Genomic DNA, 24,339 nt, shown 5'->3' with positions numbered 1-24,339 from the left:
ACGCGCGCTAAACTCTAAACACACTCTCACACCTAATTACAGAAGGGTGAGGGAGGGGAGGTGAGGAGAGAGGAAGGAGAAGGGAGAGGAAGGAACGGGGCGGTGGGGGTTGGGGAAGGGGATTTGAGGTCAAGTGAAGAGAGAGGGAAGAAGGGGGGGGAAGTGGAGATGGAAGAGGAGATTAGGGAGAAAGAGAGAGGAGGGGAAGGGGAGAAGGAGGGAAGGGAGAAGGGGAAGGGGAGAAGGGAGGTGGGTGAGAGGAGGAGGGAGAGAGGAGATTAGGGGGAGAGAGAGAGAGGGAGGGAGGGGAGAAGGGAGGAAGGGGAAGGGGGAAGGGGAGGGAGGTGAGGTGGAGAGGAGGAGCGAGAGAGGAGATTAGGGAGAGAGAGGAGGGGAGGGAAGGGGAGAAGGGAGGGAAGGGGAGAAGGAGGAAGGGAGAAGGGAGGAGAGGAGAGGAGGAGGGAGAGGAGATGAGAGAGAGAGGGAGGGAAGGGAGAGAAGGGAGGGAAGGGGAGAAGGAGGGAAGGGAGAAGGGAGGGGGGAGAAGGAGGAGGAGAGGAGGAGGGAGAGGGAGATTAGGGAGAGAGAGGAGGAGGGGAGGGAGAGAGGGATGGGAGGATCCTGCCGTCAAGGTACCAGATGACAGATGGCACCTCCGTGTTATTTATCAACCACGAGTGCCAGGTTAGTGCCTCCCCTTTGCCCCAAGATGGCACTTCCTCTGACGTCATATATGGACTATCACCCTCCTCTGACGTCACCTACGGGGTTGGCACTCACTGGACGTCACCTACGGGGTTGACACTCACTCTGACGTCACCTACGGGTTGACACTCACTCTGACGTCACCTACGGGGTTGACACTCACTCTGACGTCACCTACGGGGTTGACACTCACTCTGACGTCACCTTCCTTTATTTTCTCGATATTGTTATTACTCTCTCTCTCTCTCCTGCTTCACTCATTGTATTTATTTTCTCTCTCTTTCATCTTATTACCCTGTTCATTTCTCTTAATCTCTCCCTCTCTCCCTTTCTCATTTTCTCCATTCTTACGTCTTCTTCTCCTTTCTTTCCGTTTCTCAATTTCTTCATCAATCAATTTCTTTCTTTTCTTCATACCACTCCTCTCCTCGGTTTCTTTCTCTCTCTCTCTTATTCTCCATATGTCTTTTTCTCTCTTTTATTCCTGGTCTGCCTTTCTCTCTCTCTCTTCTTTCTTATGTTTTTTTCTCTCTTACACCCTTTCTCTCCCTTTCCTGCTTCACTACCTCATGTTTCATCATACATCCTTCCTGTCTCCCTTCCCCTTCCTCTCTTCCTTCCCATTCCCTGCCCTTCCTCTCTCCCTTTCCCTTCTCCCATCATTCTCCTTCCCATTATCGCCCCTTTCCACCTCACCCCTCCTTCGTTATTGCCACCAATTTCAAATTTATCACAATTTTCTAATATTCTCCGGTTCCTCATCATTTCTATTTCCTGGGGTTTATTATCGTTTCTTTCATCCCCTTCTATTCGTTTCCCACTGAATTATCGGGATTTTTGGGGTTATATCGATTTTTATTCATCTCAGAGCATTTCCAAGTATACCTAAAATATCCAGCTGAGAATTTTTTTTGTTTTTCACCCATATCGCCCATAATTTTATTATTATTTCCCGTCATTAAATAGCTTTCTTCACTTATTTCCAAATATTTCTCATTATCAGTCATCATTTTTTCTATTATATCCAATCTTAATATTATTATTTCACATTATTTCCCAACATATTTTTTTCGGTATTTTCCGTCATAGCATCTCCACATATTTCGAAACATATCCTTATATCTCATTATTTCTCAATATTTCCCATCATTATACACCTATCTTCTAAATTCCCTTAATATAGTGCATCATAATATTTCATAATTTCTATTTCCACAACAACTTATATTATTTCCCTTTATTTCCACAACAACTTATATTATTTCCCACTATTTCCACAATAACTTATTTTACTTCCCACTATTTCCACAACAACTTATATTATTTCCCACTATTTCCACAACTTATATTATTTCTCACTATTTCCACAACTTAAATTATTTCCCACTATTTCCACAATAACTTATATTATTTCCCACTATTTCCACAACAACTTATATTTCCCACTTTTTCCACAACTTATATTAACTCCCACTATTTCCACAATAACTTATTTATTTCCCACTATTTCACCAACAACTTATATTATTTCACTATTTCCACAAATAATCTTATTATTTCCCACTATTTCAACAACTTATATTATTTCCCACTATTTCCACAACTTATATTATTTCCCACTATTTCCTCAAGAACTTATATAATTTCCAATGATTTCCCTAACTTATATTATTTCCTACTATTTCCGCAACTTATATTATTTCACTTTTCCACAACTTATATTATTTCACTCTTTCCACAATAACATATTATTTCCAACTATTTCACAACTTATATATTACTATTTCCACAAAAACTTATATTATTCCCACTATTTCCACAACTTATATTATTTCACTATTTCCACAAAAATTTTATATTATTCCCACTATTTCCACAACTTATTATTTCCCACTATTTCCACAACTTATATTATATCCCACTATTTCCACAACTTATATTATTTCCCACTATTTCCACAACTTATATTATTTCCTACTATTTCCACGATAACTTATATTATTTCCCACTATTTCCACAACTTATATTATTTCCCACTATTTCCACGATAACTTATATTATTTCCCACTATTGCTGAAACTTAACCTCACTCATTTTTTTTTTTCCCCTGTAAATACAAAACGTCAACACAGTCCGACAGTTTGTGTTTCCCCCCCTGTGGCAGATGATCAGTGTTGGCATATGTACTGTACACTGTTGCCCTCCTATACACAGTACAACCCCGTGTTATTGTTACCCCCCTTATACACAGTACAACCCCATGTTATTGTCTAATTTCTTATACACAGTACAACCCCGTGTCATTGTGACTTTATATACAGTATAAGCCCGTGTTATTGATACCCCTTATATACACAGTACAACCCCGTGTTATTGTTACCCCTTATATACAGTACAACCCCGTGTTATTGTTACCCCCTTATACACAGTACAACCCCATGTTATTGTTACCTTCTTATACACAGTACAACCCCGTGTTATTGTTACCCCTTATACACAGTACAACCCCGTGTCATTGTTACCCTTATATACAGTACAACCCCTGTTATTGATACCCCCTTATATACAGTACAACCCCTGTGTGTTATTGTTCCACTCTTATACACAGTACAACCCCAGTACAGTCATCTCCCTTATACACAGTACAACCCCTGTGTTATTGTTACCCCCTTATATACAGTACAACCCCGTGTCATTGTTGCCACTTCCCCTTATACAGTTACAACCCCATGTTATTGTTACCCTCTTATACACAGTACAACCTGGTGTTATTGTTACCCCTTTATACACAGTACAACCCTGTACACATATTCCCCTTATATACAGTACAACCCTGTTATTGTTCCATTCCTTATACAAGTACAACCCCGTATTATTGTTACCCCCCTTATACACAGTACAACCTGGTGATATTGTTACCCCTTATATACAGTGCAAACCTGTGTCAGTGTTACTCCCCTTTATATACAGTATAAGCCCGTGTTATTGATACCCCCTTTATATACAGTACAACCCTCGTGTTATTGTTATCTCTTATACACAGTACAACTTGCACATGTTACTCCTTTATACACAAACCCCGTGTTATTGTTACCCCCCTATACACAGTACAACCCCGTGTTATTGTTACCCTCATATACAACCCTAATGTGTTATGTACATCTTCCTTATAATACAACCCCTGTGTTATAGCTCTCTTTATATGTAACCCCGTGTTATTGTTACCCCTTTATATACAGTACAATCCCGTGTTATTGTTACCCCTTATATACAGTACACAATCCTGTAATATTGTTCCCTTATAAGTACAACCCTGTGTTATTAGCACTCTTATAAAACAGTACACACCCTGTGTTATAGCTTCTTATATACAGTACAACCCCGTGTTATTGTTACTCCCCTTTATACAACCCTGTGTTATTGTTACCCCCTTTATATACAGTACAATCCCGTGTTATTGTTACCCCTTATAAACAGTACAACCCCTGTATTATTGTTACCCTCTTATACACAGTACAACCCTGTACACAGCATTCTTATATAGAACCCCGTTATTGTTATCCCCTTATACACAGTGCAACCCGTTTTTGTTACCCCCTTATATACAACCCCGTGTTATTGTTACCCCCTTATATACAGTACAACCTGTGTTATTAGTTCTTTATACTACAACCCTGTGTTATTGTTACCCTTAAGTACAACCCCGTGTTATTGTTACGTCCTTATATATAACCCCTGAGTTATTGTTACCCCCTTATACAGGTGCTACCCCGTGTTTTGTTACCCCCTATATACAACCCTGTGTTATTGTTCCCCTTATACACAGTAACCTGTGTTTTTGTTACCCCTTATATACAACCCTGTGTTATTGTTACCCCCTTATACACAGTACAACCCCGTGTCATTGTTACCTCTTATATACAGTACAACCCCATGTTATTGTTACCAACTATTTTCAACCCCATGTTATTGCCCCCCTTAGAACCACCCCAGAGGTAGGATAAGATTGATTGACTGATTGAGTGTGGTCATTACATCCCTGGCGAGGAAACAGCTTCGGTTATATGCCACCGAGGGGAAGGACAAGAAAGATTTGGAAGACAGAATATAAAAACAAACACAGAATACTTTAAGGTTTTTGTTTGGAGATTTATATATATTTTTTTACAGATAATAAGACTCGATTTCACCTAACTGGAACTATATAAATCTGAGACGAAAACACTATAATGTATTCCTATGTGGTATTTTCTTTTTAGTTATTTCTCCCTATATAGAAATCAATATAGTGCGTGGTTGTCCTGTGTCTAATATTAAATCGTTTCCCCTTTCCTGTGTTTTATTTCGATATGTAATTTCTCGTTTCTGTCATTTCTTTTTTTCATGTCATTTCTCGTTCGTCTCTTTTCCTTACTCTTGTTTTGTCTCGTTTCTCTCCTTTATTACTCTAAGCTTCTTACCATTTTTTTTATACCTTGACTTTCTTTCTGTATCTTTCTCTTTCTTTTTCATGACTCTCACTGTTTTTTTCTCTCATTAAATGTTTCTCTCTCTCTCTCACCCTCTTTGTTTCTCTGTTTCTCTCACTCTATTTTTTTTCTCTCTCTCTCTCTCTCCTTTGTTCTCCTATCCCTGACAATATTCCTGTTTTCATCTTATTTCTATCTCTACTAAATTCTGCTACTCTCATCCTCTTCTCCCTCTTCCTATTCTTCACCTCTCCCTGCCAGTCTCTCTCTCTCTCTCTCTCTCTCTCTCTCTCTCTCTCTCTCTCTCTCCCCTTTTGCTTTATTTCTCTTATTTCCAATTCTCCTCCCTCTCACCTTCTCTCTTCCCTGCTCATCTCCTCTCTCTCTCTCTCTCTCTCTCTCTCTCTCTCTCTCTCTCTCTCTCTCTCTCTCTCTCTCTGCTCTTTCCTTTATTTCTCTATGTCCCCTCTCTCTCTTTCTTTCCTTTCTCTTGTCATTTTCTTTCTCTTACTCTCCCTCTCTCTCTCTGTCATTCTCTTTCCTCTCTCTCCCCTCTGTCATTCTCTTTCTCCCTCTCTTCCCTCTATCATTCTCTTTCTCCTCTTTTCCTTCTGTCCGTTCTCGTTCTCCCTCTCTCCCCTCTGTCATTCTCGTTCTCCCTACTCTCTTCCCTCTGTCATTCTCTTTCTCTCTCCTCTTCCTTCTGTCATTCTCGTTCTCCCCTCTCTTCCTCTGTCTTCTCGTTCTCCTACTCTCTTCCCTCTGTCATTCTCTTTCTCTCACCCTCTTTCTTCTGTCATTCTCGTTCTCCTCTCTCCTTCCCTCCTGTCATTCTCTTTCTCTCACCCTCTTCCTTCTGTCATTCTCGTTCTCCCTCTCTTCCCTCTGTCATTCTCGTTCTCTCTCTCTTCCCTCTGTCATTCTCTTTCTCTCACCCTCTTTCTTCTGTCATTCTCGTTTCTCCCACTCTCTCTTCCCTCTGTCTTCTCGTTTTCCTCCTCTCTTCCTTCTGTCATTCTCTTTCTCCCCTCTTCTCCCTCTGTCATTCTCGTTCTCTACTCTCTTCCCTCTGTCATTCTCTTTCTCTCACCCTCTTTCTTCTGTCATTCTCTTTCTCCACTCTCTTCCCTCTGTCATTCTCGTTCTCCTCTCTCTTCCTTCTGTCATTCTCATTCTCCTCTCTCCCTCTCCATTCCCTTTCTCCCACTCTCTTCCTTCAGTCATTCTCGTTCTCCTACTCTCTTCCCTTCTGTCATTCTCGTTCTCCTACTCTCTTCCTTCTGTCATTCTCTTTCTCTCACTCTCTCCCCTCTGTCATTCTCGTTCTCCTACTCTCTTCCCTCTGTCATTCTCTTTCTCTCACTCTCTCCCCTCTGTCATTCTGTTCTCTCTCTTCTTCCCTCTGTCATTCTCTTTCTCCCCTCTCTTTCTTCTGTCATTCTCTTTCTCTCCTCTCTTCCTTCTGTCATTCTCTGTTCTCCTTCTCTCTTCTTTCTGTCATTCCCTTTCTCCCTCTCTCCCCTCTGTCATTCTCGTTCTCCTACTCTCTTCCTTCATCATTCTCGTTCTCCCCTCTCTCTTCCTTCTGTCATTCCCCTTTCTCCTCTCTCCCCTCTGTCATTCTCGTTCTCCCTACTCTCTTCCTTCTGTCATTCTCGTTCCTACTCTCTTCCTTCTGTCATTCTCGTTCTCCCTCTCTTCTTTCTGTCATTCCTTTCTCCTCTCTTCCCTCTGTCATTCCCTTTCTCCCCTCTCTTCCTTGATCATTCTCGTTCTCCTCTCTCCCCTCTGTCATTCCCTTTCTCCTCTCTTCTTCAGTCATTCTCGTTCTCCCTCTCTCTCCCTCTGTCATTCTCGTTCTCTACTCTCTTCTTCTGTCATTCCCTTTCTCCCCTCTCTCCCTCTGTCATTCCCTTTCTCCCTCTTCCTTCAGTCATTCTCGTTCTCCTACTCTCTTCCTTCTGTCATTCTCGTTCTCCTACTCTCTCCCTCTGTCATTCTCTTTCCTCACTCTCTTCTTCCCTCTGTCATTCTCTTTCACTCACTCTCTTCCCCTCTATTCTCCTTCCTCTTCCCCTCTGTCATTCTCGTTCTCTCTCTCTTCCTCTTCATTCTCTTTCCTCTCTCTTCCTCTGTCATTCTCTTTCTCTCTCTTCCCCTCTGTCATTCTCCTTCCCTCTCTTCCCTCTGTCATTCTCTTTCTCTCTCTCCCTCTGTCATTCTCTTTCTCTCCTCTCTTCCCTCTGTCATTCTCTTTCTCTTACTCTCTCCTCTGTCATTCTCTTTCTCCCTCTCTCCTTCCTCTGTCATTCTCTTTCTCTCCTCTCCCCTCTGTCATTCTCGTTTCTCTCTTCCCTCTGTCATTCTCTTTCACTCCTCTCTTCCTCTGTCATTCTCTTTCACTCTCTCCCCTCTGTCATCTCTCTCTCTCTCCTCTGTCATTCTCCCTTACTCTCTTCCCTCTGTCATTCTCTTTTCCTCTCTCTCCCCTCTGTCATTCTCTTTCTCTTACTCTCTCCCTCTGTCATTCTCTTTCTCTCTCTCTTCCTCTCTGTCATTCTCTTTCTCTCCTCTTCCCTCTGTCATTCCTCTTTCACTCTCTCTCTGTCATTCTCTTTCTCTTCTCTCTCCCTCTATCATTCTCTTTCTCCTCTCTTCCCTCTGTCATTCTCTTTCACTCTCCCCACTGTCATTCTCTTTCTCCCTACTCTCTCCCTCTGTCATTCTCTTTCCACTCTCTTCCCTCTGTCATTCTCTTTTCTCTCCTCTCTTCCCTCTGTCATTCTCTTATCTCTCCCCTCTGTCATTCTCTTTCTTTCCTCTCTTCTCTCTGTCATTCTCTTTCCTCTCTTCCTCTGTCATTCTCTTTCTCTCCTCTCTCCCCTCTGTCATTCTCTTTCTCTCCTCTCTCCCTCTATCATTCTCTTTCTCCCTACTCTCTCCCTCTGTCATTCTCTTTCCTCTCTCCCCTTATCTTCTTTCTCCCTCTCTCCCTCTGTCATTCTCTTCACTCTCTTCCCTCTGTCATTCTCTTTCTCCTCTCTTCTTCTGTCATTCTCTTTCACTCTCTCCCCTCTGTCATTCTCTTTCTCCTACTCTCTCTCCCTCTGTCATTCTCTTTCACTCTCTTCCCTCTGTCATTCTCTTTCTCACTCTCTTCCCTCTGTCATTCTCTTTCCTCTCTCCCCTCTGTCATTCTCTCTCTTACTCTCTCCTCTGTCATTCTCTTCTCTCTCCCCTCTGTCATTCTCTTTCTTTCACTCTCTTCCCTCTGTCATTCTTTTTCACTCTCTTCCCTCTGTCATTCTCTTTCCTCTCTCCCCTCTGTCATTCTCTTTCTCTTACTCTCCCCTCTGTCATTCTCTTTCCTCTCTCCCCCTGTCATTCTCTTTCTCCTCTCTCTCCTCTGTCATTCTCTTTCCTCTCTCCCCTCTGTCATTCTCTTTCTCCTACTCTCTTCCCTCTGTCATTCTCTTTCTCTCACTCTCTTCCCTCTGTCATTCTCTTTCCTCTCTCCCCTCTGTCATTCTCTTTTTCCTTTTCCTCTCTTCCCTCTGTCATTTCTCTTTCACTCTCTCCCCTCTGTCATTCTCTTTCTCCTCTCTCTTCCCTCTGTCATTCTCTTTTTCTCTCCTCTCTTCCCTCTGTCATTCTCTTTCCTCTCTCCCCTCTGTCATTCTCTTTCTCTTACTCTCTCCCTCTGTCATTCTCTTTCTCTCACTTTTCTTCCCTCTGTCATTCTCTTTCACTCTCTCCCCTCTGTCATTCTCTTTCTCCACTCTCTTCCCTCTGTCATTCTCTTCTCTCTCCCCTCTGTCATTCTCTTTCTTTCCTCTCTTCCCTCTGTCTTCTCTTTCCTCTCTCCCCTCTGTCATTCTCTTTCTCACTCTCTCCCTCTGTCATTCTCTTTCTCTTACTCTCTCCCCTCTGTCATTCTCTTTCTCTTACTCTCTCCCTCTGTCATTCTCTTTCTCTCCTCTCCTCTGTCATTCTCTTTCTCTCCACTCTCCCCTCTGTCATTCTCTCTCTCTTACTCTCTCCCCTCTGTCATTCTCTCTCTTACTCTATCCCTCTGTCATTCTCTCTCCTCCCTCTGTCATTCTCTTTCTCTTACTCTCTCCCTCTGTCATTCTCTTTCTACTCTCCCTCTGTCATTCTCTTTCTTTACTCTGTCCCTCTGTCATTCTCTCCTCCTCTCCCTCTGTCATTCTCTTTCTCCTACTCTCTTCCCTCTGTCATTCTCTTTCACTCTCTCCCCTCTGTCATTCTCTTTCTCCTACTCTCTCCCCTCTGTCATTCTCTTCCTCTCTCCCCTCTGTCATTCCTCTCTTACTCTCTTCCCTTTGTCATTCTCTTTCACTCTTTTCCCTTTGTCATTCTCTTTCTCTCCTCTCTTCCCTCTGTCATTCTCTTTCTATCCTGTCATTCTCTTTCTCCCACTCTCTTCCCTCTGTCATTCTCTTCCCTCTGTCATTCTCTTTCTATCCTGTCATTCTCTTTCTCCCTCTCATCCCTTTTTCTGTCATTCTCTTTCAGTCTCTTCCCTCTGTCATTCTCTTTCTACCCTGTCATTCTCTTTCTCCCACTCTCTTCCCTCTGTCATTCTCTCACTCTCTCACACTCACTATGCCAGGCGCGTCTCTCCTAACACTGTGATCTACGGCACCCGGCCTGAGTCGGCGTGACCCCAATGCTGATGTGGGGTTGTGGGATGGTGGGGTTGGGGATGGTGGGGGTGTGGGGATGATGGGGTGTAGAGATGATGGGGTGTGGGGATAATGGGGGTGTCGTGGGATGGTGGTGTGGGGCGATGATGGGGTGTGGGGGATGGTGGTGTGGGGGTGATGGGGTGTGGGGGGATGATGGGGTGTGGGGATGATGGGGGTGTCGTGGGATGGTGGTGTGGGGCGATGATGGGGTGTGGGGGGATGGTGGGGTGTGGGGGATGGTAGGGGTGTGGGGGATGTATGGGTGTGGGGGATGATGGGGTGTGGGGATGATGGGGGTGTCGTGGGATGGTGGTGTGGTGGGATGGTGGGGTGTGGAGAGGATGGTGGGGTGTGGGGGGATGGTGGGGGTGTGGGGAGATGGGGTGTGGGGATGTTGGCAATATCAAGGGTCAAAAAGTATTGGTGTATAATGGTGTCAGGTGTCAGAGGGTGTACTGACAACACACACACACACACACACACACCGTTGGGTCGTGGCTACACATAGTCTCCCTTACCTTTGTCACCTGAGGACGGTGTGTCGAGTCTTTCCCAGGTAAGTCATTAAGTGGCCAACGACTAATTCTCCTGGAACACGAAAGATAAAAATATAGTGAGTCAATGATTAATAAAAATACAGAAATAAACAATAACATTTACCTCCAGCTGTGGCGAGAATAGACAAATATAAAAAACATCACTCGAGTGGATGAAAACTTTGCCCGCGACCCGTTACCATAGGAGGGTAAACATCGAACCACAAACACTCTCACCTTAAATTAATGTAGTCACCCCTGGAGGCTGTCTCATGCCCTCGAATTTTTTAACCCTTAAATATAATATTGCCGTGACAACAATTGGTGAACTCCAGGGCGATCATCACCTTGTCATATGTTGATAGAGATTGGTGAAGATCCACAAACCCGTTCTCCAGTTATTTTGTGGACAGACAAACGAACACAGACAGAGACAAGACGGAAAATATTACCCGACCGCGCAGTTGTGGACAGGATGATTAGATTACAAATATCAGTAAATGGCGAATCATGTATACAAAATTTGCAATATATAAAATTATTTCCGAGTTGTGCTCCAGACACGAAATGCAAACAGACAGACAGACAAAACCCATTATCTGTACCTCCCTTTAATCTTCTTTGTGCGGGGAATAATATATTTATCAAATGGGAGAACAGTTACAAAACAGCGCCAAACTGTCAACAACACCAAAAAAAATGTGTTTGGTAATAAAAGTTTCAATGATACAATATAAAAATACGTGTGTGTGTGTGTGTGTGTGTGTGTGTGTGTGTGTGTGTGTGTGTGTGTGTGTGTGTGTGTGTGTCTCCGGGGGCAACAATGTATATATACATGTTGCAGTGTTTCATGTGCGAGAGAGCAATGGTGTTTATGGTGATGCCTAATGGTGTGTTATGATGGTGGTAATGTTATGGTAGTGGTAGTGGTGGTGTTATGGTAGTGGTGGTGTTATGGTGGTGGTGTTATGGTGGTGGTGGTGGTGTTATGGTGGTGGTGGTGTTATGGTAGCGGTAGTGGTGGTGTTATGGTGGTGGTGGTGGTGTTATGGAGGTGGTGGTGGCGTTATGGTGGTGGTGGTGTTATGGTGGCGGTAGTGGTGGTGTTATGGTGGTGGTGGTGGTGTTATGGAGGTGGTTGGTGGCGTTATGGTGGTGGTAATGTTGTAGTGAGTGGTAGTGGTGGTGTTATGGTAGTGGTGGTGTTATGGTGGTGGTGTTATGGTGGTGGTGGTGGCGTTATGGTGGTGGTGGTGTTATGGTAGCGGTAGTGGTGGTGTTATGGTGGTGGTGGTGGTGTTATGGAGATTGGTGGTGGTGTTATGGTAGTGGTAGTGGTGGTGTTATGGTGGTGGTGCTGGTGTTATGGTGGTGGTGGTGGTGTTATGGTGTAGTGGTGGTGTTATGGTGGTGGTGGTGGTGTTATGGTGTGGTAGTGGTGGTGTTATGGTGGTGGTGGTGGTGTTATGGATGGTGGTGGTGTTATGGTGAGTGGTAGTGTGGTGGTGTTCTGGTGGTGGTGGTGTTATGGTGGTGGGTGGTGTTATATGGTGGTGTGTTATGGTGGTGGTGGTGTGTTATGGTGGTGGTGTGGTGTGTTATAGTGGTGGTGGTGGTGTTATGGTGGTGGTGGTGAATTATTTATGGTGGTGTGTTATGGTGGTGGTGGTGTGTTATGGTGGTGGTGGTGTGTTATAATTGGTGGTGGTATTATTTATATGGTGGTGGTGGTGTGTTATGAGGTGGTGTGGCGTGTTATGGTAATTGTTGAGGTGTGTTATAGTGGTGGTGTGTTATGGTGGTGGTGGTGTGTTATGGTGGTGGTGGTGTGTTATAGTAGGTGGTATTTAATTGTTATGGTGGTGGTGAATTGTGTTATGGTGGTGGTGGTGTTGTAATTGGTGGTGGTGTGTTATGGTAGTTGGTGGTGTTATGGTGGTGGTAGTGTGTTATGGTGGTGGTGGTGTGTTATGGTGGTGGTGGTGTGTTATAGTGGTGGTGGTGTGTTATGGTGGTGGTGGTGTGTTATAGTGGTGGTGGTGGTGGTGGTGTTATGGTGGTGGTGGTGTGTTATGGTGGCGTGGTGGTGGTGTTATGGTGGTGGTGGTGTGTTATGGTGGTGGTGGTGTGTTATGGTGGTGGTGGTGTGTTATGGTGGTGGTGGTGTAGTGGTGGTGGTGGTGTGTTATGGTGGTGGTGGTGTGTATAGTGGTGGTGGTGGTGTGTTATGGTGGTGGTGGTGTGTTATAGTGGTGGTGGTGCGTTATGGTGGTGGTGGTGTGTTATGGTGGTGGTGGTGTGTTATGGTGGTGGTGGTGGTGTGTTATGGTGGTGGTGGTGTGTTATGGTGGTGGTGGTGTGTTATGGTGGTGGTGGTGTGTTATGGTGGTGGTGGTGTGTTATGGTGGTGGTGAATTGTGTTATGGTGGTGGTGGTGGTGTGTTATGGTGGTGGTGGTGTGTTGTGACAGTGCGTGTGTGTTATGGTGGTGGTGGTGTGTTATGGTGGTGGTGGTGTGTTATGGTGGTGGTGGTGTGTTATGGTGGTGGTGGTGGTGTGTTATGGTGGTGGTGGTGTGTGTTGTGGTGGTGGTGGTGTGTTATGGTGGTGGTGGTGTGTTATGGTGGTGGTGGTGTGTTATATGGTGGTGGTGGTGGTGTTATGGTGGTGGTGGTGGTGTGTTATGGTGGTGGTGGTGTGTTATGGTGGTGCGTGTGTGTTATGGTGGTGGTGGTGTGTTGGTGGTGGTGGTGTGTTATGGTGGTGGTGGTGGTGTGTGTTATGGTGGTGGTGGTGTGTTATGGTGGTGGTGGTGTGTTATGGTGGTGGTGGTGTGTTATGGTGGTGGTGGTGTGTTATGGTGGTGGTGGGGGTGTGTATGGTGGTGGTGGTGGTGTTGTAATTGGTGGTGGTGGTGGTGTGTTATGGTGGTGCATTTGGTGTGTTATGGTGGTGGTGGTGGTGGTGGTGGTGTGGTATGGTGGTGGGTGGTGTGTTATGGTGGTGGTGGTGTGTTATGGTGGTGGTGGTGTATTATGTGTTGGTGGTGGTGTGTTGTTTATGGTGGTGGTGGTGTGTTATGGTGTGGTGGTGTGTTATGGTGGTGGTGTGTGTTATGGTGGTGGTGGTGTGTTATGGTGGTGGTGGTGTGTTATGGTGTGGTGGTGGTGGTGTGTTATGGTGGTGGTTGTGTGTTATGGTGGTGGTGGTGTGTTATGGTGGTGGTGGTGGTGTGTTATGGTGGTGGTGTGTTATGGTGGGTGGTGGTGTGTTATGTTGGTGGTGGTGTGTTATGGTGGTGGTGGTGTGTTATGGTGGTGGTGGTGTGTTATGGTGGTGGTGGTGTGTTATGGTGGTGGTGGTGTGTTATGGTGGTGGTGGTGTGTTATGGTGGTGGTGGTGTGTTATGGTGGTGGTGGTGTGTTATGGTGGTGGTGGTGGTGTGTTATGGTGGTGGTGGTGTGTTATGGTGGTGGTGGTGTGTGTTATGGTGGTGGTGGTGTTTGTGTTCCTCTTCTCTTCGTCCTCCTCTCCTGGCCTTCCTCCCTTGTCCTCCTCTCCTGGCCTTCCTCCCCTTGTCCTCCTCTCCTCGCCTTCCTCCCCTTCCTCCCTCTCCTGGCCTTGTCCCCCTTGTCCTCCTCCTCCTTCCTCCCCTTGTCCTCCTCTCCTCGCCTTCCTCCCCTTGTCCTCCTCTCCTCGCCTTCCCTCACCTTGTCCTTCTCTCCTCGCCTTCCTCCCCTTGTCCTCCTTGTCCTCCTCTCTCGCCTTCCTCCCTTGTCCTCCTCCCCTCTCCTTATAGACACCGTTCTCATCCTCCTCTCTCTCCCCTTCTACCTTTCCCTTCTTCCCCTGTGACAGTTCTCTCCTCACCTTCACCTCTTACCGTTCATCATCTGCCCTCTCTTGACCTACACTCTCCCCTCCCTACACCCTCTCCTTTCCCTACACCCTTTCTCTCCCCACCCTCTCCCCTCTCCCCCACCCCTCTCCTCTCCCCACCTCTCTCTCCCCTACTCTCTCCCTCCCCTACACCCCTCTCCTCTCCAACACCCTCTCCTCTCCCCACCCTCTCTCTCCCCTACACCCCTCTCCCCTCCCCTACACCTCTCCTCTCCCCTACACCCTCTCCTCTCCCCTACACCCTCCTCTCCCCCTACACCCTCCTCTCCCTACACCTCTCCTCTCCTACACCTCTCCTCTCCCCTACTCTCTCTCCCTTCCCCACCTCTCCTCTCCTACACCTCTCCTCCCCACCCTCCTCCCCTACACCTCTCCCTCTCCCTACCTCTCCTCACCCCACCCTCTCCTCTCCCCTACATCCTCTTCTCTCCCCCTATCCTTCTCCTCTCCCCACCCCCTCTCCTCTCCCCCCCCCTCTCCTCTCCCCTATACCCTTTCCTCTCCCCACCCCTCTCCTCTCCCTACCTTCTCCCTCTCCCCACCCTCTCTTCTCCCCCTACACCCTCTCCCACTCCCCACCCCTCTCCTCTCCCACCCTCTCCTCTCCCTATACCCTTTCTCTCCCCTACACCTCTCCCCTCCCCCCTATACCTTCTCCCTCTCCCTACACCCTCTCCTCTCCCCACCCCTCTCCACTCCCCCTACCTCTCCTCTCCCACCCCTCTCCTCTCCCTCTACCTTTCCTCTCCCCTACACCCTCTCTCTCCCTATACCTTCTCCTCTCCCCCACCCTCTCCTCCCCTACACCCTCTCTCTCCCCTACACCCTCTCTCTCTCCTTTCCTCTCCCCTACACCTCTCCTCCCTACCTTTCCTCTCCCCCTACACCCTCTGCCCTCCCTACACCCTCTGCCCTCCCCTACACCTTCTCTCTCCCTACACCTTTTCCTATCCCCTACCCTCTCCTCCTCCCCTACACCCTCTGCCCTCCCCTACACCCCTCTGCCCTCCCTACCCTCTCCTCCCCCTCTCCTCTCCCCTACACCATCTTCTCTCCCCTACACCTCTCCTCTCCCCCACCCTCTGCCCTCCCCTACACCCTCTGCCCTCCCCTACACCTCTCCTCCCCTACACCCCTCTCTCTCCCCTACACACTCTCTCCCCTCCTACACCCTCTCCCTCACCCCACTACACCTCTCCTCTCCCTACACCCTCTCTCTCCTACACCCTCTCCTCTCTACACCTCTCTCTCCCCTTCCCCCCTCTCTCTACCCTCTCCCTCTCCCCCTCTCCCTACACCCCTCTCTCCTCTCCCTACACCCCTCTTCCCTCCCTACACCCTCTCCTCCCTCTCCCCTACACCCCTCTCCCTCTCCCACCCTCTCCCTCTCCCCTACACCCTCTCCTCTCCCCCCACCCTTTCCCTCCCCTACACCTCTCCTCTCCTCTCCCCACCCCTCTCTCCCACCCCTCTCCCCTCCCACCCCTCTCTCTCCCACCACCCCTCTCCTCTCCCCTCTCCCTCTCCCCCTCTCCCCTCTCCCCTCTCCTACACCCTCTCCTCTCCTCTCCCCCCACACCCTCTCCTCCTACACCGTCTCCTCTCTTCGTTCACCTTATCATCATCCTTCCTCTAATTCCCCTTCCCTCTCTCCTTACTCAGTTTCTTCCTCTCTCTCTTCCTTACATCTTCTCTCCTCTCATCCATTTTCTCCCTCCTTACACATTCTGTCTTTACTTACCTTTCCCCTTCCGTTCATCTTTCTCTCTCCCACATACTCTCCCTTCCTCTCCGTCCCACTCTTTCCCTCTCACTCATAAATTCCCACTCTACTACTGTATATTTCATATTTGCATAAAAATTCACAGCAATATGTTTACTGTTATTATTATTATTATTATTATTGGCTAAGTGGACAGCGGGAAAGAGTTCACGTGTGTGTGTGTCGTCATAGGTCAGGGGTCATGTCAAGGTTTGTAGAGGGACATGTTTCGTGTATCGATAGCTACTTCTCCCCTCCTCTTTCTCTTCCATCAACCTCTCCCTCTCTCTCCTATCATTCTCTCCCCCTCCTTTATCTTTTCTCTCACTTCCCATCTGTTTCTCTCTATATAGTTTTGAATTTTTGCAGCAGATCAGCTAGTTTATTGTGCACCTCATGTCCCAGCAGCAACAACACACTGTTTACCCGCCGGACACAGGAGTTATGTGAGAGTCTTGTGGCACATTGTAATTTGTTGCTGTGTTTGTCGTGTTTGTGGTGTGTTTGTCCTCACGCAAGCAAACAAACATACCTACCCACACGCACACAAACCCCACGCAACAACAACACAGACATATACATACAAACACACACACACACACACACACAAACAAACAAACAAACACTTCTCCATATTAACAACGCACATCAGGATAAATTAAGTGTCTTGTCTGACTGTGTATACACCATGTATACCCCAATGTACACCAAGCTCATACGTACACGGCCAGGCCCCTGCAGCACTAGTGGGCGGTTGAGTTTGTTGACATAGTAAGAGGGCGTGGGGGGCGGAGGAGACACAGGAGGGGTACAGGGGTGGACACGAGGAGAGCACAGGGGGGTGGACACGGGAGGTACAGGGGTGTGGACACGAGGAGAGCACAGAGGGAGACACGGGGAGGGTACAGGTGGACACGAGAGAGCACAGAGGAGACACAGGGAGGGTACAGAGTGGACACGGAGGGTACAGGGTGGAAACGGAGAGGGTACAGGGGTGGACACGAGGTGCAGGGGGTGGACACGGGGGAGGTACAGGGGTGGAACGGAGGGTGGGATGGACACGAGAGGGGCAGAGTCAGGGGAGGTGCAGGGGATGGACAGAGAGAGCACAGAGGGAGACACGGGGAGGTGGGGATGGACACGGAGAGGGGGGGTGGACACGAGGGAGCACAGGGGTGGACACGGAGGTACAGGGGTGGAAACGGAGAGGGTACAGGGGGTGGACACGGAGGAGGGAAGCAGGGGGTGGACACGAGAAGAGCACAGAGGGGCCGACACGGGGGAGGGTACAGGGGTGACACACGAGGAGAGCACAGGGGTGGACACGAGAGAGCACAGAGGGGGAGACACGGGGAGGGTACAGGGGATGGACACGGAGGGTACAGGGGGTAGACACGGGAGGGGTACAGGGGTGGACACGAGGAGAGCACAGAGGGGAGACACGGGAGGGGTACAGGGGATGGACACGGAGAGGGTGCAGGGGTGGACACGGGGAGAGCACAGAGGGGTGGACACGGGGAGGGGGTACAGGGGTGGAAACGGAGAGGGTACAGGGGTGGACACGGAGAGGGTACAGGGGGTGGACACGAGAAGAGCACAGAGGGGTCGACACGGGAGGTACAGGGGTGGGACACGAGGAGAGGCACAGGGTGGACACGAGGAGAGCACACAGAGGGGAGACACGGGGAGGGTACAGGGATGGACACGGAGAGGGAAAGGGGGGTGGACACGGGGAGGGTACAGGGGTGGACACGAGGAGAGCACAGGAGGGGAGACACGGGGAGGGTACAGGATGGACACGAGGAGAGCACAGAGGGGTAGACACGGGGAGGGTACAGGGGGTGGACACGGGGAGGTACAGGGGGTGGACACGGGAGGGTAAGGCAGGGGTGACACGAGGAGAGCACAGGGGTGGGACACGGGGGAGAGCACAGGGAGGAGACACGGGGAGGGTACAGGGGTGGACACAGGGGGGGTACAGGGGGTGGACACGGGGAGGGGCAGGGGTAGACACGGGAGGGTACAGGGGTGGACACAGGGAGGGCACAGGGGTGACACGAGAGCACAGAGGGGAGACACGGAGGGACAGGGGGTGAACAGGGAGGGCAGGGGGTGGACACGGAGAGGAGACAGGGGGGTAGACACGGGGAGGGTACAGGGGTGACACGGGGGAGAGCACAGGGGTGGACACGAGGAGAGCACAGGAGGTAGACACGGGAGAGGCAGGGGTGGACACGGGAGGAGCACAGGGGTGGACACGAGGAGAGCACAGGGGGTGTGGACACAGGAGAGCACAGGGGGTGGACACAGGAGAGCACAGGGGTGGACACAGGAGAGCACAGGGGTGGACACAGGAGAGCACAGGGGGTGGACACGAGAGAGCACAGGGGGTGGACACGGGGAGAGCATACAGGGGTGGACACAGGAGAGCACAGGGGGTGGACACGGGCAGAGCACAGGGGGTGGACACGGGGAGAGCACAGGGGGTGGACACAGGAGGAGCACAGGGTGGACACGGGGAGAGCACAGGGGGTGGACACAGGAGAGTACAGGGGTGGACACAGGGAGAGCACAGGGGGTGGGACAGGAGGAGCAGGGGTGGACACGGCAGAGCACAGGGGGTGGACACGGGAGAGCACATGGGACACAGGGAGAGCACAGGGGGTGGACACGGAGAGCACAGGGGTGGACACAGGCAGAGCACAGGGGGTGGACACAGGGAGAGCACAGGGGTGGACACGGAGAGAGCACAGGGGTGGGACACGGGGAGAGCAGGGGTGGACACGGGGAGAGCACAGGGGGTGGACAGGCAGAGCACAGGGGTGGACACAGGGAGAGCACAAGGGGGTGGACACGAGGAGAGCACAGGGGGTGGACACGGGAGAGAGCACAGGGGGTGGACACGGGAGAGAGCACAGGGGGGACACGAGGAGAGCACAGGGGTGACACGAGGAGAGCACAGGGGTGGACACAGGAGAGAAGGAGTGTAGACACGGGAGGGGTACAGGGGGTGGACACAGGAGAGCACAGGGGTGGACACAGGAGAGCACAGGGGGTGGACACGAGGAGAGCACAGGGGGGTGGACACGAGGGAGAGCACAGGGGGGTGGACACGAGGGAGAGCACAGGGGGTGGACACGAGGAGAGAGCACAGGTGGACACGAGGAGAGCACAGGGGTAGACACGGGGAGGGGTACAGGGGTGGACACAGGAGAGCACAGGGGTGGACGAGGAGAGCACAGGGGTGGACACGAGGAGAGCACAGGAGTGTAGACACGGGAGGGTACAGGGGTGGACACAGGGAGAGCACAGGGGTGTGGGACGCAGGAGAGCACAGGGGGGTGGACAGAGAGCACAGGAGTGTAGACACGGGAGGGTACAGGGGGTGGACACAGGAGAGCACAGGGGTACACGAGGAGAGCACAGGGGGTAGACACAGGAGAGCACAGGGGTGGACACAGGGAGAGCACAGGGGGTGGACACGAGGGAGAGGCCAGGGGTGGGACACGAGGAGCACAGGTGGGACACGGGAGAGCACAGGGGGTGGACACGGGAGGCACAGGGTGGACACAGGGAGAGCACAGGGGACACGAGGAGAGCACAGGGGGTGGACACAGGGAGAGCACAGGGGGTGGACACGGAGGAGAGCACAGGAGTGTAGACACGGGAGGGGCACAGGGGTGGACACAGGAGAGCACAGGTGGACACGAGGAGAGCACAGGGGGTAGACACAGGAGAGCACAGGGGGTGGGACACGAGGAGAGCACAGGAGGTAGACACGGGGAGGGTACAGGGGTGGACACAGGAGAGCACAGGGGTGGGACACGAGGAGAGCACAGGGGGTGGACACAGGGAGAGCACAGGGGTGGACACGAGGAGAGCACAGGAGGTGGAGAGACAGGGAGGGTACAGGGGTGGACACAGGAGAGCACAGGGGGTGGACACGAGAGAGCACAGGGGGGGGACACAGGAGAGCACAGGGGTGGACACGGGGAGAGCAGGAAGGTAGACACGAGGGTACAGGGGTGGACACGGGAGGGCACAGGTGGACACAGGAGGGCACAGGGGACACGAGGAGAGCACAGGGGTGGACACAGGAGAGCACAGGGGGTAGACACAGGAGAGCACAGGGTGGACACAGGGAGAGCACAGGGGGTGGACACGAGGAGAGCACAGGGGGTAGACACGGGGAGGGTATAGGGGTGGACACAGGAGAGCACAGGGGTGGACACGAGGAGAGCACAGAGGGGTAGACAGAGAGCACAGGGGTGGGACACGAGGAGAGCACAGGGGTGGACACGGGGAGAGCACAGGGGGTGGAATGAGGAGAGCACAGGGGGGTGGACACAGGGAGAGCACAGGAGAGCACAGGGGTGGACACGAGGAGACACAGGGGTAGACACAGGGAGGCTAGGGGGTGGACACGAGGAGAGCACAGGGGGGAAGGGAGGGCACAGGGGTGACACAGGAGAGCACAGGGGTGGGACACGAGAGCACAGGGGTAGACACAGGAGAGCACAGGTGGACACGAGGAGCACAGGGGTGTAGACACGGGGAGGGTACAGGGTGGGACACAGGAGAGCACAGGGGTGGGACACGAGGAGAGCACAGGGGGTGGACAGGGGAGGGTGAACGAGGAGACCAGAGAGTGTAGACACGGGGAGGGCACAGGGGTGACAGGAGAGCACAGGGGTGACACGAGGAGAGCACAGGGGGGTGGGACAGGGGAGAGCACAGGGGGTGGGACACAGGGAGGGGTGCAGGTGGACAGGGAGAGCACAGGAGTGTGGAGACACGGGGAGGGCACAGGGGGGACACAGGAGAGCACAGGGGGTGGGACAGGAGAGCACAGGAGTGGACACGGGGAGGGCACAGGGGTGGGACACAGGAGAGCACAGGGGGTGGACACAGAGAGCACAGGGGTGTGTAGACACGGGGAGGGGGGCTAGGGGTGGACACAGGGAGAGCACAGGGGGTGGACACAGGGAGAGCACAGAGGTAGACACGGGGAGGGCACAGGGGGTGACAGGAGAGCACAGGGTGGACACAGGGAGAGCACAGGGGTGGACACAGGAGACAGGGGTGGACACGGGGAGAGCACAGGGGGTGGACACGGGGGAGAGCACAGGGGTGGACACAGGAGAGCACAGGGGGTGACACGGGGAGAGCACAGGGGGTGGACACGGAGGAGAGCACAGGGGTAGACACAGGGAGAGCACAGGGGGTGGACACGAGGAGAGCACAGGGGTGGGACAAGGAGAGAGCACAGGGGGTGGGACACGAGGGAGAGCACAGGGGTGGACACGGGGAGAGCACAGGGGGTGACACGAGGAGAGCACAGGGGGTGGACACGAGGAGAGCACAGGGGGACAAGGAGAGAGCACAGGGGTGGGATGGGAGCACAGGGGACAGAGAGCACAGGGGGTGGACACGAGGAGAGCACAGGGGTGGTGACACGGGAGGGAGGGGCAGGGGGTGGACACGAGGAGAGCACAGGGGTGGACACGGGGAGGGTACAGGGGGTGTAGACACGGGAGGGTACAGGGGTGGACAGGAGACAGGGGGGTGGACACAGGAGAGCACAGGGGTGAGACACGGGAGGGGCACAGGGGGTGACACAGGAGAGCACAGGGGGCACACGAGAGCACAGGGGTGGGACACGGAGAGAGCACAGGGGGGGACGAGGAGAGCACAGGGGTGTGAGACACGGGGAGGGCAACAGGGGTGACACAGGGAGAGCACAGGGGTGGACACGAGAGAGCACAGGGGTGACACAGGGAGAGCACAGGGGGTGGACACGAGGAGAAGCACAGGGGTGTAGACACGGGGAGGGGTACAGGGGTGGGACACAGGAGCAAAGGGGTGGGACACAGAGGAGAGCACAGGAGTAGACACGGGGAGGGTACACAGGGAGAGCACAGGGGGTGGGACACGGGGAGAGCACAGGGGGTGGACACAGGGAGAGCACAGGGGTGGACACGGAGAGAGCACAGGGGTGGACACGAGGAGAGCACAGGGGTGGGACACGAGGAGAGCACAGGAGGTAGACACGGGGAGGGCACAGGGGTGACACAGGAGAGCACAGGGGTGGACACGGGGAGCATAACAGGGGTGTAGACACGGGGAGGCACAGGGGTGGACACAGGAGAGCACAGGGGGTGGGACACGAGGAGAGCACAGGGGTAGACAGGAGAGCACAGGGGTGGACACGAGGAGAGCACAGGGGTGAGACACGGGGAGTGGCACACAGGGGTGACACAGGAGACAGGGGGTGTGGGCGAGGAGAGCAGGGGTGGGACACAGGAGAGCACAGGGGTGGGACACGGAGAGAGCACAGGGGGTGGACACAGGAGAGCACAGGGGGTGGACACGGGGAGAGCACGGGGTGGACACTGAGGAGAGCACAGGGGGTGGGACACGAGGAGAGCACAGGGGTGGACACAGGAGAGCACAGGGGTGGGACACGAGGAGAGCACAGGTGGGACACGAGAGTACAGGGGTGGACACAGGAGAGCACAGGGGTGACACGGAGAGAGTTACAGGGGGTGGGACACGAGGAGCATACAGGGGGTGGGACACGAGGAGAGCAGGGGTGGACACGGGAGAGAGCACAGGGGTAGACACGGGGAGGGTACAGGGGTGGACACAGGAGAGACACAGGGGTGGGACACGAGGAGAGCACAGGGGGTAGACACGGGAGGGGTACAGGGGTGGACACAGGAGAGCACAGGGGTGGGACACAGGAGAGCACAGGGTGGGACACAGGGGAGAGCACAGGGGGTGGACACGAGGAGAGCACAGGGGGTGGGACACAGGAGAGCACAGGTGGACACGGGGAGAGCACAGGGGTGGAACAGGAGCACAGGGGGTGGACACAGGAGAGCACAGGGGGTGGGACACGAGGAGAGCACAGGGTGTAGACACGGAGGGCACAGGGGTGGGACACAGGAGAGAGGTACAGGAGAAACAGGGGTGACACAGGGAGGGACAGGGGTGACACGGGAGAGCACAGGGGGTGGACAGGGAGAGCACAGGGGGGTGGACACGGGGAGAGCACAGGGGGGACACAGGAGAGCACAGGGGTGACACAGGGAGAGCACAGGGGTGGACACGAGGGGAAGCACAGGGGTGGGACACGGAGAGGCACAGGGGGGTGTGGACACGAGGAGAGCACAGGGGTGTGACACGGGGAGGGTACAGGGGACAGGGAGACACAGGGGTGGACACGGAGGGCACAGGGGTGGACACAGGAGAGCACAGGGGGTGGACACGGGGAGGGTACAGGGGGTGGACACAGGAGATGGACACAGGAGAGCACAGGGGGTGGACACGGAGGGCACAGGGGTGGACACAGGGAGAGCACAGGGGGTGGACACAGGAGACAGGGGGACAGGGACACAGGAGAGCACAGGTGGACACGGGGGAGGGGGGGGACACGGGAGACACAGGGGGTGGACACAGGGAGGCAGGGGTGGACACGGAGAGAGGGGGTGCACAGGAGGCAGGGGTGGACACGGGGAGAGCACAGGGGGTGGACACAGGGAGAGCACAGGGGGTGGACACAGGGAGAGCACAGGGGGTGGACACGAGAGAGCACAGGGGGTGACACAGGAGAGTACAGGGGGTCAGGAGAGCACAGGGGGTGGACACAGGGAGAGCACAGGGGTGGACACGAGGAGAGCACAGGGGGTGGACACAGGAGACACAGGGGGTGGAACAGGGAGGGGGGGTGGGAGGGGGACACAGGAGGGGGGTGGGAAGAGGAGAGCACAGGGGTACACAGGGAGGCACAGGTGACACGAGGAGAGCACAGGTGGGACACAGGGAGAGTACAGGGGTGGACACGAGAGAGCACAGGGGGTGGACACGAGGAGAGCACAGGGGGGTGGACACAGGGAGAGCACAGGGGGTGGACACAGGAGAGCACAGGGGGTGACACAGGCAGAGCACAGGGGGTGGACAGGAGAGATAGGGGGTGGACACAGGAGAGCACAGGGGGTGGGACACAGGGAGAGCACAGGGTGGACACAGGAGAGCACAGGGTGGCACAGGGAGAGCACAGGGGGCGGACACGAGAGCACTTCCTCCATCACACTCTCCTCTTCCTCCATTATACACTACTTACTCCTCCTCTTCCTCCACTCCCCTCCATCTTACTCCTCCTCTTCCTCCATCAATACACTCCTCTCTCCTCCTCTCCATCCACACTCCTCCTCTTCTCCTCCTTCCTCCATTTACACTCCTCCATCTTACTCCTC

At 52.6% G+C, this 24,339-nt stretch overlaps 1 protein-coding gene across 1 annotated transcript in view; it reads right to left on the bottom strand.

Moving 5' to 3' along the window:
- LOC121876007 (proline-rich protein 36-like) overlaps window positions 1–22,473 on the bottom strand; it is a gene marked incomplete at its 5' end in the record, with an annotated part of 52,285 nt that extends 29,812 nt beyond the window's left edge. The window contains one exon of the mRNA XM_042380856.1: window positions 18,238–22,473. Within this exon, the coding sequence (XP_042236790.1) occupies window positions 18,238–22,473 (4,236 nt within the window). The remainder of the gene's footprint in view (window positions 1–18,237) is intronic.
- Window positions 22,474–24,339: the final 1,866 nt, after the last annotated feature.

This window comes from Homarus americanus, unplaced genomic scaffold (assembly GCF_018991925.1).
Source record: "Homarus americanus isolate GMGI-L3 unplaced genomic scaffold, GMGI_Hamer_2.0 scaffold26054, whole genome shotgun sequence".
In the NCBI taxonomy this organism is placed as follows: domain Eukaryota; kingdom Metazoa; phylum Arthropoda; class Malacostraca; order Decapoda; family Nephropidae; genus Homarus; species Homarus americanus.
Note: the sequence above shows the minus strand (reverse complement) of the source record. Positions and strands in the feature narration are given on the sequence as shown.